We start from the raw sequence: 17,438 nt of genomic DNA, 5'->3' as shown, positions 1-17,438 counted from the left end.
TCGTTCCCTCACTCCCTGCCAAAAGTGCAAGAGGAACTCAAACCCCAGAGTGATTAGAATTGCTGAAGCCAATGAGCATGCAACCCAGAGAGAATGGGCTGCTCCGACTGGAGCTCACTAGGCTTTGTGAAGGAGGAAGAAAGCCATTTTCAGCTATAAAGGAGAACAGAAGCAGCAACAAAAAACACAGACCAGGGCCAGCTATATATTCAGGCATTCCCTCTGCCAGGCAGCCAAATCAGGATGATGGTTTCTTTAACATGTGAACGGGAATAAACATCAGAGTATGAAACCACTGGTTTCCTCCCCACCTCCCAAATAAAAGAGCTCTGCAAGGAAATTAGCCAGACTGCTTCCAGCATACCGTGTGCTTGTAATCCTTCCTCCTCTGCATAGCTGGCAACACCCCACAGACATTCCTCTGCAGCTCCTATTAGTGCTGTAATCAGGTGGGGAATGCAAAGGGGCTCCCCATCCACACCTACAGATGAGCCCATGGGGAGCGTACCCAGCTGCACTGTTTGCTCCAGGAACTGCTGTTCTCCTGGACGCCTGGCTGCTGCTCGATCTAATCTCACAGTAAGTGCATATGCTGGAAGCTAACTCTGCCTGAAGTTGGACTCCTACCATTGTTTCCAGGAATTTAAAGACAGGATCCTATTTTTCAGAGCTCTTGAGCGCTGAGCACAAGCTGGTGCTCAAGGATACCATCACCCTTGATGCTTTGGGTAGAACTGGTCTTGGACAGCAGAAGGCCAAACAAGATTTAGAGGCAGGGCTTAAAATTACTCTAAACCACTCCATGATGCTATGAAAACATGCAAACATGCTCGACTTCGTCTAAAGAAACCCAACTTGTCACCTTCCACCATCACCCCCATTTCTCCTGCACCACCCTACGCTCTGCAAACTCCTCAGACAGATGGCTCTGACAAGTCTCACTCTTTATGTAGAAATTCCAGAGCATACTGTTGTCATTAGAGGGGACAACCAGAGCTGTCAACGGGACAACTCGTACCTGAAGAGTGCAAGAATGGAGGGGGGCACGGCCATCAAACCCTGGCACCCAGACCACACTGGCATTGCTGCTGGTGACCTGGCTCACCGTCACGTTGAGGGGTGGCAGAGGCATGGCTGGAAAGGAAACAAAGAGACTTTTCAGCATCTACAAATCTGAGCAGGTATTCACATGGAAATGCACAGAGCCTTCAGGCTAGAAATTATGCAATGAAACTGCAGACAGAAATGGTACAATATCACATCTTCAGAGTGTTCCTGACTGTGGTGAATGAAACGATTACCTTAACATTGAACAAGCTATCCATATCCATTCTTTACAAATGCATCACACACTGGCAGCTACTCTTAGCAGTGCAAAGGGTGATGCTCTCACCTGCATTACTCAGTCCCCTTCCCTGCCCCTTCCACTGCAAAATGTGACCCAGCCCTGTCTGTGGGCCTGCACTCTGAACAACTCAGGGCTTTAAAATCCCTCTCTCAGCTCAGTCTGGCCCCAAAGCAGCTCTGTCAGCACCAGCTGGAGGAGTGCACTGTACAACCATAATCCAGTTCCCCAAAGCTGGGCTGCTGCAGCACCTGGAACAGAGCCTGGGTGGAACCCTGCTCCTTCAGCTCTGGGACTAATAAACTCTAAGGCACTCTGTTTTATAGAGGCAATTCAAGGCAAACAGAGTGCTATTGCGTGGCTAATGCCACACTACAACTTAACGGCAGAGCCAGAAACAGAAATCAGGATTCCCAGACAGGCATTTAATCAGGCGTTCGTGCTTCCTACATCACAGAGCAGCAGTGCAGCATCACTTCTGCACTCGCTCTGACCAAATACCTCCGTCACCACAGGGCCTCCAGGCTCTCCTCCTGACACATTCCTCCCATCTCTTTTTCACTCCTGAGCCTCTGCTTTAATTTAGATGCCTCACTCCGGAAAAACGACAAGTTTCACAGCCATCAATCTCTCCCTGACCTTACGTTCCTCTCAAAATCATATGCTGCCACACAGAATAACTTTTTTTCTATTGCATCTCAACAGATTATACCCTCAGAAGTTCTCTTCCAAAAATCTAAGGTCCTCAGGACAAGGTTCAACCTAAAGACCATATTTTTCCTTTTACAAAGCAGGGGTCTTCCCTCTGCAATCCCCACTCTGGCAGAGAGCTGTGCTGCTCACCGTGCTGCTACCAGCATCACCACGGGGCCAACACACAGGATAGCAGGCCTGGAGGAGAGGATGAGGCAGAAAACAGATGGTGCCACAGATTAACCCTATAAAGCCTTCATCGTCCGGCAACTTGTGACCAGGAGGGGGGGGCTGCCACCCAGATGGAACAGTGCAGGAGGGTGTGCATGCACATATGTGGGGGCTGGGGGCAGAGTACAGGGTTGGAATGGGCAAAGCATTCCTTGGGAGTTAAGACTTCCCAGCGTCTTGGTTTCTTGGTATTCAGGTTCATAAGGAGAAAAAAAGGCTTTTTGCTTGCCTGGGTATCACCAAAACACTGCTCTGAACTAAATAAGCACTATCAGTAATGAGCTGTTAACACATCTACGCTGTGAAGCTGAAGTGGGTCAGCTTGCTTGAACCTTTCCCTAATTCTACAGCATGCAGGATGGACGGATGCACTTCCCCATCACATGCTGAACAAAAAGGAGTGGCTGCAGTCATACTGTGAAACCCGTGATAAGACCCTAAAAGTCTTAGCTGCAAACATGAGAGCAAAGGCAGCTGAAAACAGCAGCTTAAGTGTTAAGATTATGTGAGTTAACTTCCCTTGTGTTTGCAGAGTGCCTGAAACAATGGGGCTTTGTGCACTGCTGGGGACTGTGGGCTACAATAACAGTAATTTTCTGCTTGGAGCACACGAGCACATTGTGGGCACAACCAAGAATAGATAATGAACAACAACAGTAGCAAAGAGGAAGAAATGTTAGCAGTTTGTCAATGCTCTAGCAATAATATTTGCCACTGGAAACACAGAAGAAACAAATGGTTTAATAAATTGTAGAAAGACTTCAGAGTCCTCATTAGCAGAGAGATCTGTGCAAGAGAGGAAGGCCCTGACCATACACGTACAGACAACTGCTCCCAGGAGTAGTATCTTTCAAATCCACATGTTTATAGGATCAAGGACTAAATGAACATTATCTGGCCAGTTCCTTCCCCTGCTGATGCCCTTGTTAGGAAGCTCTGCTTGAGTTTTGGCACCGTTTGTTCCAGATCTTCCAACTGTTGCTCTTCAGAAGCACTTCACCCCTTTCCTAGGTTTATAACTTCTCTTTTAGACTGATCTTTAAGGTGTTACAGTTAGAACTATACAACTACAGCTCTTGATTTGACACTTAAAACCTCTTTCTGTCTCTTCAGAAGATGTCACATTCTGGCATATCGTCAGCCAAACCACTGAAACTCACTGTCCTCAGCACTGAAGTGCACACACAGGTGTATGAAGGTGTCAGTCCTTCACAAATAAATGCTGTTAGTTCATCATGTTATGGTTGACCCCAAAGTGTTCTGAGAACGTTTTTGCTGTATCCCATCATCTTATCTATGGTTAAACATGCGTAAACATTTAAAAGAAAAAAAAAAGAAAAGAAAAAGAAAGAAAAAGAAAGGAAAAGAGATAAAAAGATAAATGCTTGTTTATGCCAAATGTTATCTCCAGTTATGGCATTATGCAACTTTTAAAGCTTAATAGCTCTGTGAACTAAACTCTATCCCAGGATAAAAATATCCATAGAAGATATATTCCACAATAACTAATTCCCCTGTGTAGACAAGCCTTTAAGGCAACAACTCCAAAGGTTTTTAAATTAAGTTGTAAATCTTCCTAGTGCAGCACACTGCATTCTTGGCATAGCAGTAACCACAATGTTTATCCTGAAGAAAAATACACTGTAGGAATGGCAGATCTACAGCTGGATTTTGAGCTATACTTCAATGCATACTCCCTGCTACAACCGTGAATCTGATACAGACATAAGTGGTTGCTGTTAGTCAGGCTGAGCAATAAGCTGTTTCTTGGAACAAATGATTTTTGTGACATTTCTCTCCTGGAACTGATAATCAAGTGATTGAACATGCATTAAAGCATGACAAAAAATTCAAATGTAGAAGCATCCCAACACAAAGAGGAAGGGAAGAGCTGACTGCTCTGCTTACTCCTGTTTAAGTCACCTGGATGCAAGGAGATCTGCCATCAGCCTGGGGACTCATAATGGCAGCTGCCCATGGATGGGCTAAGAATTGGTTTGAATTAGTTTCTAAAAGGTGAAGAACATAAAGATAAAATCCATAAAACCAATGTGGATGAGTAGGCTTTATTGGCCGCTGGTGATTGCCTTCCATGTCTTTTTTCAGCATCTAATGTGATGCCAACTGAAGCAAGCAGAAGTAATGGCCTCTTTAGCACTAAGAATATCTATCTATCTCCAGGCAGTAAAGGTTTCCCCAGAGATGGTTTAGATGATATCCAGCTACATCTCTCACAAACAATCTGACGGCTCTGACTCCCTCCTTTTCAAGCAGAAAGTGCTATTTGACATCCCATTTCCATTCCTGAATCAGATGTGCTTTATTTCCAACAGCCTGGGACAAGGCCCTGCGTAGCAAGTAGGTTCTGCCAGAAGAACACAAAGCATCCTTTCGGCTGCTGAAAGCTGCAGCCAGCATCTCGCTGGCAGCTCTGAGGCAGCAGCCCCTCATATCAAGGAGCCCTTCCTCCACTCCCCACAGTGCAAACCCGCCTCCCATCCATATCCTCTCACCTTTAATCTGAACCGTGGCTGTCCGTGAAGAAGACAATCCCTTTACGTTGTGAGCTTCGCAGGAGAACACTGTGCTTTGATTAATACCTGGAAATCAGCCAAGAAAAGGAAAGAAAACATAAACAGCTATATAATCCTGCTCCAACCTTCGGCAGAATTTCAGTGGTGTGATATCCAGCTCATGCTGCACAGGCAGTTGGAGAGCTGAGATGGGTGCCAATCAAAAGCACGTGGATTTCAGTGTAATTAATGTACTAACCACATTTTTAATGGAGAGAGTGTGGCAGCATAGAAGAGCCTCCCTCAGAGCTTCAGAATGCAGCACAAAAGAAGGACAAACCTGGCAAAACAGCAGATCTCACACACTGCTCTCTTGGAGCAAGGACCATGCTGAACCATGTGTCTGATCAGCACTCCAGCTCTCAGCCTGACACCTGAGTTCATCTATAGCAGCCACCGCCAGGCAGGCTTCCAGACAGATGTGTCTGCTTCCAGCTAATGCCCACCTGCCTCTTGCCTTGCATCCAACCTTGGAAGGCAGTATGGAGGCACTTTGCAGGGGTGACTCAATAAATGGGACGGTTACGCACCCTCTCTTCTGTGAGCACTCTTCTGTGAGTATCTATCCCACAGGGCCTGAACATGTCATCATACTGATATCCAACTGCTCCAAGATGCATATGGGTATTGTTAATTGAGCATGAGTAGGACACATTTGAAAAGCTGCCTAGAGAATCATGACCAAACAGCATTTTTTTTTCACTCTGTTTGGCCCTCAGCTGCCTTATAGGGCTCTGTCTGAGAAAAGTTGAATGCTGGCACACTATGGGCACGCAGTTCAGGAGGGAAAAGATCTCTCAGAACCACATGGTGCAGCTTGCACAATGTCTGTTTTTGCCCTGTGATACATATTCTGAGAGCCTGAGACTGACAGCATTGCAAAGAATTTGTATTAGAGGAGAGGAGGGACTGCCACAAAATAAATGACCAATACATTTTAGATCCTTCCACTCCCCCCAGTCAGCCAGAGGAAAAGGCTGCCAGCACACAGCAGAGCAGAGGAGCAATTGACATGCGAGGCACTTCCCAAAGACAGGATCAAACACAGGAAAATGCAAAGAGCACCACAAACCAACACCCCTTTGCTCTCCACCGCCAGCACCCCTTTCCAAACACAACAGGCCTTCTACCAAACTGTTTGATAAATCTTTTACAGGCTTGATTTCTGGACACTACTTAATCATTGTTTTCTCCATCATTTGACATTTTCACTAGTTAACAATGCATGACCAACCACCTTTTGACACGTCTCAGAAAAGAGAAGATCCCCCTAAGGAAAATCCCAATGAGTCCTATACAGTTAAAATTCTAAGTAATTCAGAAGTGAGTTTCCAGGTGAGAAAACTATCAGTTTTGTCTTTTTCCCTCTGATTAAATAAAAGAGATAAAATGCCAGCACCTGGCCTTTTAGTTTTACCTCTGCCCTGCAATGTCAGAAGTTTAGTGAGACAACATAAGATGATGTCATTGGAAGAAAGGACACTTTTTTTTTTAACCATTTTTCCCCTTTCAATTATCAGCCTTTTCAGTTTTCATTTCAACCAGCAGATTATATCATAAGGGTGCAGCATTCATTTCCAACTTGGAACAGCATCAGTGACTACGTAGAAGAGGGAGCTGAAGATAAAACCATCACAAATCACAAACCAAGTTCTGATTTACATACAAATTAGGTTTAAAGGGAACGCTTAATTGGATTGGATAGCTTGAAGGATGGCCAGAGATTTAGAGAAACAAACTCCCCCTGGGTGTTAACTGTATTAACACTGAGGAAGAGGCCCCAGAGATGAATCTGAGTCATAAAACCTACTTAGTTGAAGTTTGGCTCGGGGTTGCCAACAATAATAGCAGCACAGAGATGCATCACAAAGCTGTTGGACGAGTAACTAGAATTAAGTTACCTGTAGGAGGTTAATGACAAGAATAGCTACTGGTAGACATACACCGCCCTATCCTGAAAGCAGGCTGAGGAGAGCCCAAAATAACACCAGCTCCTGATGGGAAGGCAGTGCTACCACTACACATTACCACCTGCTCCAGAGCAAACCTTGATCTCTGAGGCAGTCAACCAGCCCATTTCAGCACCAATACAAACAGCCTAAAAGTGCCAAACTACATGAGGAGTTCAGGTTTTAATGATAAGAGTATCCAGCATGGCTGCAAGACCAGAGTGAGGGGGAGAGGGGAAAGCAGTGCATGACATGGCTATATGTGGAAAGAGAAGGTGGTGTCCATTACATGTGAATGCTTCTAGGTTTGTAAGCCAAACATCACCAAAGGAGTCATTTAATAAAGCCATAAACATGTTCCACGTAGGTGGAACAACAAAAGAGGCACCCATTGCATCATGTCTCCAGTAGCATCTTCATCACAGTGCCAGCTCCACCTGAGCTCTGAGGAGCCTGTCCACCAGCAGAAAATACAGCCACCATCCTCCAAGATGATCTGGCTTTGCATGTTGTGTTCATGATCTCTCAGCCCTCATATGCAGTCAAAGAACATTCCCACACTGTGTGGCTACTCAGTGTCACTCAGGCATATATGGAAGAGAGCTCTCCTATCCCTTTCCACACTTTTGATGCTCAGTGAGCTTGTGCATTGGCAGCAGCCTTACCTGACACATTTAGGATGGAGGGGGAGATGTCTGGAAGCCCCACTCTAGAGTCTCCCATCCACCAGACAATTGTCACTGGTTCAGGGGGACCAACAGCAGCACAGGCCATATGAAATGGGGCATTAGGGGACACGGACACATCCTCAGGTTCCACAGTAAAGTAGGGCACACCTAGAAAAGCAACAGACAAGTGATAGCAACTTGAGAAGCTTCTTCCAACTCTGTTTTTTACCACTAATACCAGTGCCCAACACTGGACACCCATCTACCCTGCCCCTGTTCCTAATCTGACCCAGACCAAGCCCTTCACAAGATATACTAGATCACCTCAGCATGTGAATGGCCATTCATTCCTACTTTAAGTCAGTAAGAAAAGAATGCTTTTTCCCCAAAATGTCTTTAAAAATCTCTTTTTCACCAAGCCTCCTTCAAAATTCCCCTATAAAGTACCTTTTAACAGTATTATTTGCTCAAATTTTCAGTTGCAGATGTTGGAGCTTTAAAAGGCAACAGACCATATCCATAGCCATGCTTGACACCGTTTTTAAGACATCTAATCCAGCTGCAGATACTTCTTGCCATACATTAAAAACAGAGCCCTCCAAACACACTGAACTAGCAGCTGCAACAAACACATGAATGAGGGAAGAACTCCTCTGCTGAGATGTAAGGATCACTCACAACATTCTGTACAGCCAAATTGGATGGAGGGGCCGCCCAGCATGCTCAACACTGAGAGAATCAGGCTGCCCTGAAATTAGTGGTGATTTGTTACAGAGCTAAACACATAAACATAACTAGCTCAGTATCTGTTCACCACAGTGGCAAAATTCCAGCCTGATGCAACAGGACTTGGATCAGACCCTTAGGGAGCTGCAGTGAGGCTACCTCAGGACTTCTCCCAGCTGGTAATAGCTGAGTGTAATGCAGTGCATCCAGAGATGTGCTTCCTCTTACAGGCAGCACCAAGCCTCTGGTAGTTTCAGTGTTTCAAACCAGTCATGCAGTTTCAGCAGCTATCAGTACTAAGTAACAAGGGACACCCACTTGTGATGACCCCTTTTAAACCCAAGCACAAGCTGCTAATGACAGCATCTACACTGAAACGAGAAATGAGGTACCTCCAGAGAAAGTGTTTGGGAAAACTGCTAACAGAAAGAGGAACAACGATACCAGTCCCTCACATGCTTAGGTCACACTGTCTGCCCTCAGCCAGAGGTGACAGGCCCACATGGTCCCAGCTGGCACAGCAGATGCTGAGCACATTCAAAAGCAGGCAATTAGTAGGTGCTGAGATGGATTTAATAGCCTAATGCTTGACATTCCCCCTGCTCTACAACTCAAAGCGATGTTCTCCATCTCTTACTGACAGCCTGGTCACCATTTGTGTCCTTCACGTGGCAGTTTCTCTGTGCCTTCCTCTCCTCACTGCTACTTGTTCCTTTCAAGTGAGGTAAATGAATCATCTTAAATAGGCCTAAAAACAGGTCACCCCAGGAACAACAGTGCCTATCTGCACAAAGACCAGTGCTCAGGACAGTACAGCCATCACCAGTAATCATTGCTCATTTGTGCTTACACGCTTTACTTGTTTATTGCAGTCATACATAAAGAATAGAACGAACTTTTCAGATACCACCTGTGAAACCTCCGCCTGCTTTGTCCTCCTTTTCTGAGAGAGGCCAGAGGGGAAAATACCAGTGTCCCTTCTACCCATGAGCTGGATCTCTGCCTCCTGTCCCCTTGACATGGGCACCCAAGGTCACCTTTCAGGAGGATCCCGCCCTGCTCAGCAGGTTTTCTCACTTTGGTAGCAACTAACCAGATCAGCCAAAACCACAATTAAAAACTCTCATAGTTCAGGGAGTGCAGCTGACTCATCTGGCTCAGGAACTTGCACTGCCCCTGTAAATACATTACCTGGACACCTTGCTGTCTGCGGCACACTGAGCCTCCCAGTTCCCAGCAGGAGGTGAGTGCCAGCACCCACATCTCACAGATGCACCATGGAGGCAGCTAGCAGCCAACAGCCAGGAAAGCACTGGCAAAATCAGAAAATGAGCCTGTGTATTCCTTATTCCAACATCCATCCTGCGGGGATAATCTTCTACAGCTCAGATTTTAGACAGAATTAAGATGAACTTGTCTGTGTGTGTCAGGCTGGGTTGCTGACTCCATAGGCATAATGGGGGTCAGCAGCCCCAGGGACAGCCCCACATTCAGGGGTGTAATTTCAGAGGGAAAGTTCTGTAACAAAGCTAATCCTTATTTTCAGATGGTCACACTCAGCAGCATGCCTCTTGGCCTACCTCTTCAGGCATCAAACACTATCACGTTCTTAGTAAGGCCAGAATCTAGATTCTACACCAGAAACATTCTCAGACATTTTGTTTTTGTAAATTCTGAGGAGTGTTTCATACAATCAAACATTTGCATTGTATTACAGACACAGTTCAAATACCAACTTCTGTCTGATAAAGACTAAGTGGATCTCCACCCACAGATAGTACGTAGCTCACTGTAAGTTAGATAGATCCCCAGCAGTCTACATTTGCAATGTACAGCACAGTGAATGGTGTCAACGCCTACTAAGGGCTGTGTATGTGACCAGAAAAGATTCCTTCTCAAAGAGGAGAACAGTCACTATGAAAACAGCAAATCACTTCTAGACAAAGCTGGTACACCCAGGGAAGAAATACGTTCAGAGATAACAGTGAAGGTGGGACTGACAGGCATTTGCATTCCCTAGCATTTTCTTATGCTAACAGCAGATAGTTTCAGTTTATTGTTTTTAAATCCACCCTTTATCACTTCTTGTTAATTTTTTATCTTTTTCCACTGCCTCCCAATCCACATGACTATACACTCAGTTCAAGTTTAACTAGTTTCTGTCATACTCGCTTTTCTCATAAAAATGACTGGATGCATTTTTAGCTCGTGCTTCTGCTGTAAGCTTTGGCCTTCATTTGCAGTGCTCCCCTTCTCTAGCTGCAGCTGGTTTTTGTGACTTTGTTCTTTTCTGCCTGTATTATCCAGAAGGGCTCCTTTGTTTTTCAGACTGCTCAGCACGCTGAGCTATCCAATCACTCCTAATGCACCCACCATGCAAATGCAGCCACCTCTGGAGAGGGCCATGGCAACTGGAAGAGAAATAGAAACCCCATAAAAAAGCAAATTTGAAGCTACAAATAGTGTTTCTCAGATGGAGCTGTGCCTGAAATTTTAGGTGGACAGACCCCTGGAACTCATGAAGACAACTGCAGGACATTCCTCCTCCTATGAGAACCACTATGAATGTTTCCACAGCTCTGAATGAGCAAGACCTTCGCTGTAAAATGCCACCCAAACGGACACCACCTCCAGGAGCTCCCAACCCAATCTCCCCTCTTTAGAAGAACAGATTCACCTCTGGCCCAAAATGTTACTAATTACACCCAAGAATCCTGTTCTCTATGCAAATACATTGTTCCCGTCAACTGCCTCACCAAATATTGCACCATCCTATTACTACCAGCTTCCAAGGGCCTAATGAGGCTTAAGGGAAATGAACTACAGGCAATAAGAAGCCGCCAAACCACTCTGCTTGAGACAACTTTTGGACAACCACCCACAAGCTACATTTTGTCAGATAAGAACAGGCAAACAGTGCCACATCAAGGTGTGCCTATGAAACACTGATGTACAGTGCTTCACCCGAAACTCTCAGAACTGGGTTAAAGCTGTACCTTGCCCTCAAAAATTTGTTTAGCTGATATACAGAACCAGCTGAAGCCCCGCTTTGAGAGGAAGGCTGGAGCAGATGATCCCCATGGATCCCTTTCAGCCTATTCTATGAACTGTTTGAAGACCAAAGGCTAATAAACTGACAGCTCCTTTCCACAAAGCTACTACCCTACCATTTCTTAGTCCTACCCCGCAGCAATCTCACTGTAGTTATCAGCAATGGTTCAGAGCAAAGAAGCCTGTCACTGGAGCAACCCACTCTCATTGCTTCCACCTACAGTATATTGATGGGTCAATCTGAAAAGAAACCAGCACTACTACTCCTCCTTACCTTCCACTATGAGCCACACTTGCTGTGATTCTTCCTTCTTCCCCCCGTTCTCAACCTGGCACCAGTACTTCCCAGAATCTGTCCTCTCGACGGATTTCAGGCTGAAAAAAGTCAAAAGCCACATCGATATTTTATGTGGATAAAGCATGTTTTTGCCCCAAAGGACCCTCTAGAATTTGGCAAAGCAGATGCACACAGAAATGCAGCCAGCTCTGGGGAGGAGGGCAATGGCCAGCACAAAGCACATGGAAAACCAGTGGAGAAAGGAGGCTCTGCCCTAATGTGGATTGAAGGATCCTCAGCAGAGCAGACAGCCTCTCTCTGAAATATCCTTGCAGGAAACCTGTAATTTGTGCCCTTTGAGAACTGCAAGGGGTCGGTCCTCTACTTGACCCTGAGTCGTGACTACCTACTCTTTGAGAGCGACAGCTCAGCCCACAGTGCCTGAGCTAGTGGGAAACTCCAAATCACACGCCTCCAACGAGCCCAACTGTTCTGCCTCAGTCAGGGGCCTGGACAGCCTCCTGAGGGAATAAATAGGTCACTTCACTGCGCTCAGTGTTATTCTTATCCTAAAGCATTTCACACTGCAAAACAACTTGCGGCTCTCAGTTTGTGCTTTCCAAGAGGTTACACTGGCCTACTCCACTACAGGACCTCACACTACAAACCTTTCTACACTGTCCCTTGCTCAGCATCAACTCTCCTTCTGAAAGGATGCATCCAAACAGGGGAAAGCAGTCGTGGCAACTGAGCAGTTCATAGGAGAAATTCTGCACCTCCTTCCACCACTAGATATCTGCAGCATCTCAGTTACCTCTAACATGAAGATGGTGTAGAGTGTAAGGCAGAATTTGGTTCCAAAGCTACCAAGTCTCAGCTACCAAAGGCACCAGCGTGACTCCAAGTGCCCACCATTGTAGCTATGTCTATTGCACCCTATTGAGCAGCCATGTGCCTACTGTCATGCAGGGATCCTCAGCAGATCTAAGGCCCACTTTCCTAACACTAGGAGTCCTTGGGAATGGGGAAGGATGTCTAAGGATGGAAGACTGAAAAGGGAGAGTGTCTGCTGAAATGCACACAATGGTCCCACTACAGCCTGATTTTCAGAGCTGTATCTTCCCCTGGAAGCAGCAGTCCTACCCACCCAGCCACACGTTCTAAAACACAGTGATTGCAGAGAGTCACACAGTGCGTGGGAGAAATGACCGCTTCAGTAAGAGAAAAGAAAAAGGAGAGAAACACGGAGACATCTGGATTTAGCACCCTAACTTAGCCCTGAGGCTGCAGAAAATACTCAGTGGAAAAAAGAAAGATGTGAGAGAGAGATCAGATTGACAGAGGCAAAGTAGAACGTGAGGAAGTAAATGGTATAGATTCAAGACAAACTGTTTCTGTAACACAATGTTATACAACAGCTTCACGAGGCATAGTGTTTTTTCCTATCAAAACATTTATTACAGGCAAGTCACAGAAATCTTTAGTGGCTGAAACTGGAGACTCCATGCAGTGCCACGCCAAGGGACCGAAGAGGAGAAGAAGCTTCAGCTCAGAAGATTTATTCTCAGTCAGTTAACAGTTTTGAGCCCTCAGAGTGATGGCATGCTTGCTTGTACAAACCCTCTTTTATGTATAGAAAAGGAGCCAGAGGAGAGGCGTGGATACTGTTTAACTCACTTCCAGAACTCACCAACATCCACCTTCTGCTGCATTAAGCTCACAGAGAGCTGCTCTGCAGAAGGGAGTTCTTGAGCCTCTGAGCAGAGAAGGCCTGGTATTGTGTGGTGTAAACGTATTAGAAAAATCTCTGCAAAATAACTCAGGGAAGGTTCAGATGCCAAACACTCTTCCTCAAAGAGAGAAAGCAGATGGAGTCCTGGGAGTCTCCCTTTCAATGAGCAAGGCTCATCCCTCAGGCAGACTGACAGCTCGAGAGAGAAAAAAAGAACAGAGTACAAGAGAGAGAACCTGTAAGTCAGTCGTTAGTCTTCCAGCTGCACAGCAGAGTGAGATGAACAAACAAGGCAAGAAAATCCTTTCACCTCGAAGTCATGTCTCAAGCAGTACGAGTGTTAGCAAAGCACCTGTAAGCACAGCAGTCAGGAAACCAGTAAGGTTCCAGTGCATTGTCTCAGCCCTCAGTGGCTTCAGTTCTGCTCTCAGTTATACCCTTGCCATATGCTGAACTGCAGACCGAAGGACTCTGCCCACCGAGGTCACTGCAGTCACACAGCTATAGCTGACAGCAGAACACTGCAACAGTTTCCATGATATTCTTCGTTCTCCGCATCTGGTGTACCTGAGGAAGCCGATCCAGTGATCTTCATCTACTGGAATGTACACCTGGTCTACGCTTTGCACCACTGCTCCGTCCTTGATCCACAACATCTCGGGATCTTCCATTCCCTCCAGGCTGCAATTTAGTTTGACGGGTTGACCCTGGGACACCTTTAATTTGATTGGAGGTCCTGTAAACTTCATACCTAAAAGAAAAATACTACTCCTCCCCACCCCCAGAAAAAGGGGGGTTGGAGTACAGCAAATTACTCCAGGTTGGTGCTCTGGAATTACGTACCCTACCGGAGTGCTCTGCAAATAGAGCAGCGGTCTTGCCTCTGCTTGGCAATAGCCAAAGGCATTAAGATTGCTATAGTGGAGAGAGGCGGTGCTCAGCCTGCATGTGGGGCTGCTCCCAGCTCTGCTTGCTCAGCACTAGGTAATGCTGCTGGGCAGAACCAGCCCAAAGGGCCAGAGTTTGGCCATGCCTGCGGTCCGGCTGCATTGAGCACGTTCTCACTGCAGCACCACACCTCCCTCTTCTCCCCTGGCTTTTATTTCAGCTACAGAGCTCCTGTGCTGCTAAGAAAGCATCTTGCTTGCTCCATTGTACGCATTTGAAAAGAGCTGGGACACAAGAAAGACTCAATTATACCATGTTATTCAGCATACGCAGCTCCTCTGAGTTACAGGAAGCCTCCCTGCCATGTACAAGACCCGTGAAATCAAAGCCTGCTTTGCAGCACACCTCACTGTTGAGCAGGGATTTGCCACCAATCATGGGCAACGTGCGCCCCAGCAGCCTCCCCGGTCTCTGGGCCTGGCCGAAGGACTGTGCTGTGCTCGGGTCATGGAGCTGCAATGCCAAAGCAGCCGGACCAGCACCAGCAGAGCTGCTCTCAGCCACGCTGCCACAGAAGCAATCGGCATCTGGCCCAGAGCAGTGTGTGTGGGTGGGTGGGTGGGGAGCGCTTCCCTGGAGCAGAGTACATCTACGGAATGTGTTACCATGAGAGAGCATGGAAGCCAGCTGGAGGAGCACGTTCAAGAAAGACGGCAAATAAAAGAGGAACCAGAGGATCAAAGGAGACCGTGGGAAAGGAGGAATGTGGAAAATAAATGCGAAGCTGGTTGTGTTAGGGAGAGTGGCCATTTCCTATGCGGTGGCACAGGACCGACAGATGAGAACAGGTCTAGCCCAGCCCAGTATTACATCCCGAGAGCAGCTTCCGCATCCTTCAGGAAAAAAACAACAAAAACAAACCCCAACAACACCACCCCACCACTCTGGTGCGGCCACGTAGCATCACGCATTACAGGCACTGGCTGCCAGCTGTTTGCAGGACACCTCACTGCCCTACAGAGCACCGCTGCTCTACAACTCTATCACACCCAAAGGTGACCGAACACAGAGGTGCACTGCGTGCCACTCCCCCCCAGCCCCTCACCTCCCATAGCAGTGGGGAAAGCGTGCAGCCCAGCACCCCAAGCAGCCCTGAACGTGGGCAGCGGGATGTCCTCCCAGGGAGCCCAGCCAGCTGCAAACAGCTGTTGCCAGCATGCCACGTTTTTGCCTACCTGCTGCTGTTAATTCAGCAAATCGACAAAAAGCACAGCAAAACTGGTAAGCTAGCTTTAGGTTAGGCTCTGCAGCTGGTTTGCAGGGCTAAGGATTTAATCACCTTGGGTGAGGATGATCTAATCTCGCATTACTTAACTCATCTGTAACACAAACTGCATATCTCCGTGCGTGCCAGAAAGCAGCCTCCCTGCCACTGCTCAGTGCTGGAGCAAAACAGGAAAGCCGAAAGCGGCATCAAAGCTCTCTGTGCCACAGCAAACCAGCATGGGCAGGAGGCTGATGGACTCGATGATCTCTAAGGTCCCTTCCAACCCGCACGAGACTATGATACTATGATGATGATACATGGACACTGACCGGCACTCTCAGCTCCGGTGCCTCAAAGGAGAAGCAAACTACCCGGCCTCCCCAGGCCGGCTCTGCTGAAGAGTTAGCCACAAATTAAAGAATAGAGTGTCATTAGAGACACTTGATGGTTTCAGCTCCCATACTAAGTAATGCTGGAGGAAATTAATATACAGCGTGAGCGTTCAGCCCGAGCTGTAATTCTACACGTCGCCTAAGTATAATGAGCCCTCTGTCAGGACCGACCGAAATGAAGGAATGCGAGGCAGGGTCTTTTAGTAAATTCACAAGTTTCTGACAAAACGCAGCCTTGTCTGTGGCTCCCTTCCTGCGGGTGTCGGGAGGGGGCACAGAGGTGACCCAGGAGGATTTTAATGTCCCCCTTTCCCTCCTTCTACTCTCCCACTCACGCCTTCCCAAATGTGACACAACCTCACCCCGCTGGGTTCCCCCAAGCCGACCGGCACCAGCGGCACCCGCTGCAGCGCACAAGGCTGCTCGAAATGAAATTATGTCACATTCCTCGCCAACAGACAGAACTGACAGCAAAAGGACACACCGGCCGATAAAACATACAGCGGATCTGCTTGTGGCCGTTCTTAAAGAAACAAACTCTTGAGACCGCTGAATTTTTGGGTGGCTGGGAACAGAAGTACGGTCTGGTGAACTTATTTCTGCACTGGGGGGGAGATGGCCGCTGCCCGTGCGCGTTGCGGGAAGGTTCCCGGTCCCCGCCGTCCCCCCTGCCCGCTGCCCGCCCCGTCCCGTCCCGCCGCTCCCGCATCCCGCCGCCTCCCGCCCGCCGGGAGGTGAAACTTCAGGAAACCAGTTCAGAAAGAAGCACAACGAAACCCGCCCGGTAACGCTTCACGCTCGACTTTCCTCCGGGGAGACCCGAGCGAGGCGACGCCTCCGTCTCTTCCCGAGCCCGCCGGCAAGCGCGGCCCCCGCTCCCCGCAGTCCGTCCGCTCGGGCACGCCGTGCCCCGGCCACCTGTGCCCGCGTCGGCCCCGTGTCCCCGCCGGGCTGTCAGCTCCTCACCTGCCGCCACGGCGCCGTCCCGGAGCGCCGCAGCCCACAGTCCCAGCAAGAGGAGCCTCGGCAGCGCCATGCTCCGCCTCAGCTCCATCGCTCCCGCACCACCATCCTCCCCCGGCTCCTCGGCTCCGCTGCGGGAACGTCCCAAGTTCCGCGGCGGTTCCGGCCGGGTTAGCGCGGCTCCGGGCGCGGTGCCGCCGCCGTGCGCTGAGTGCCGGGCGCTCTCCCCCTATCGGCGCGATGCCGCGCGGCGCCTCCTCCGGGGCCGGGCCCGGCCTCCGCCGCCGCCTTCTCCGCCAGGAAATGGCGCTTTCGGGCGGTCACCGCGCACTGTGCTCCCCCTCTGACATCACGGCATGAATATGCATGAACGGCCCCCGGAGCGGAAAATCACCGCCCCGCCGCCGACACCGGCCTCTCCGAGACCGGCCCGAGGCGGGCGGAGCTGCTGGGGGTTGGGGAGGCTGCCGTGTCCGCAGCAGCACCGAAGGGCTCGCACAAACGGGGCATCGGTTAGAGGACGCCGCTTCCCTCCGGGCCTCCGTGTGGGAGCAGAGGGCAGCGTGTCTTGGGAACCCCCCTCGACGGGCAGAGGGCATGGAGGATCGGCCCCCCTCAGCCAAGGCTCTGGTGGGGTCCGCAGACCTCAGGGCACGGCTGTGCCATCCCAGCCCTGCTCTGTC

General features: G+C 48.6%; 1 protein-coding gene across 3 annotated transcripts in view; it reads right to left on the bottom strand.

The window, feature by feature from the left end:
* Positions 1 to 17,075, bottom strand: part of TYRO3 (TYRO3 protein tyrosine kinase) — a 37,967-nt gene extending 20,892 nt beyond the window's left edge. The window contains exons 1-6 of one of the 3 annotated variants that reach the window (XM_032444854.1): positions 16,759 to 17,075; positions 13,813 to 14,016; positions 11,511 to 11,611; positions 7,457 to 7,627; positions 4,783 to 4,869; positions 1,019 to 1,134 (exon numbers count right to left, since the gene is read on the bottom strand). In XM_032444854.1, the coding sequence (XP_032300745.1) occupies positions 1,019 to 1,134; positions 4,783 to 4,869; positions 7,457 to 7,627; positions 11,511 to 11,611; positions 13,813 to 13,994 (657 nt within the window). In that variant the 5' untranslated portion in view covers positions 13,995 to 14,016; positions 16,759 to 17,075. The remainder of the gene's footprint in view (positions 1 to 1,018; positions 1,135 to 4,782; positions 4,870 to 7,456; positions 7,628 to 11,510; positions 11,612 to 13,812; positions 14,017 to 16,758) is intronic. The other 2 variants (XM_015864362.2, XM_015864363.2) reach the window with 2 other exon arrangements.
* Positions 17,076 to 17,438: the final 363 nt, after the last annotated feature.

Source organism: Coturnix japonica, chromosome 5 (genome assembly GCF_001577835.2).
Source record: "Coturnix japonica isolate 7356 chromosome 5, Coturnix japonica 2.1, whole genome shotgun sequence".
Lineage (NCBI taxonomy): Eukaryota > Metazoa > Chordata > Aves > Galliformes > Phasianidae > Coturnix > Coturnix japonica.
Note: the sequence above shows the minus strand (reverse complement) of the source record. Positions and strands in the feature narration are given on the sequence as shown.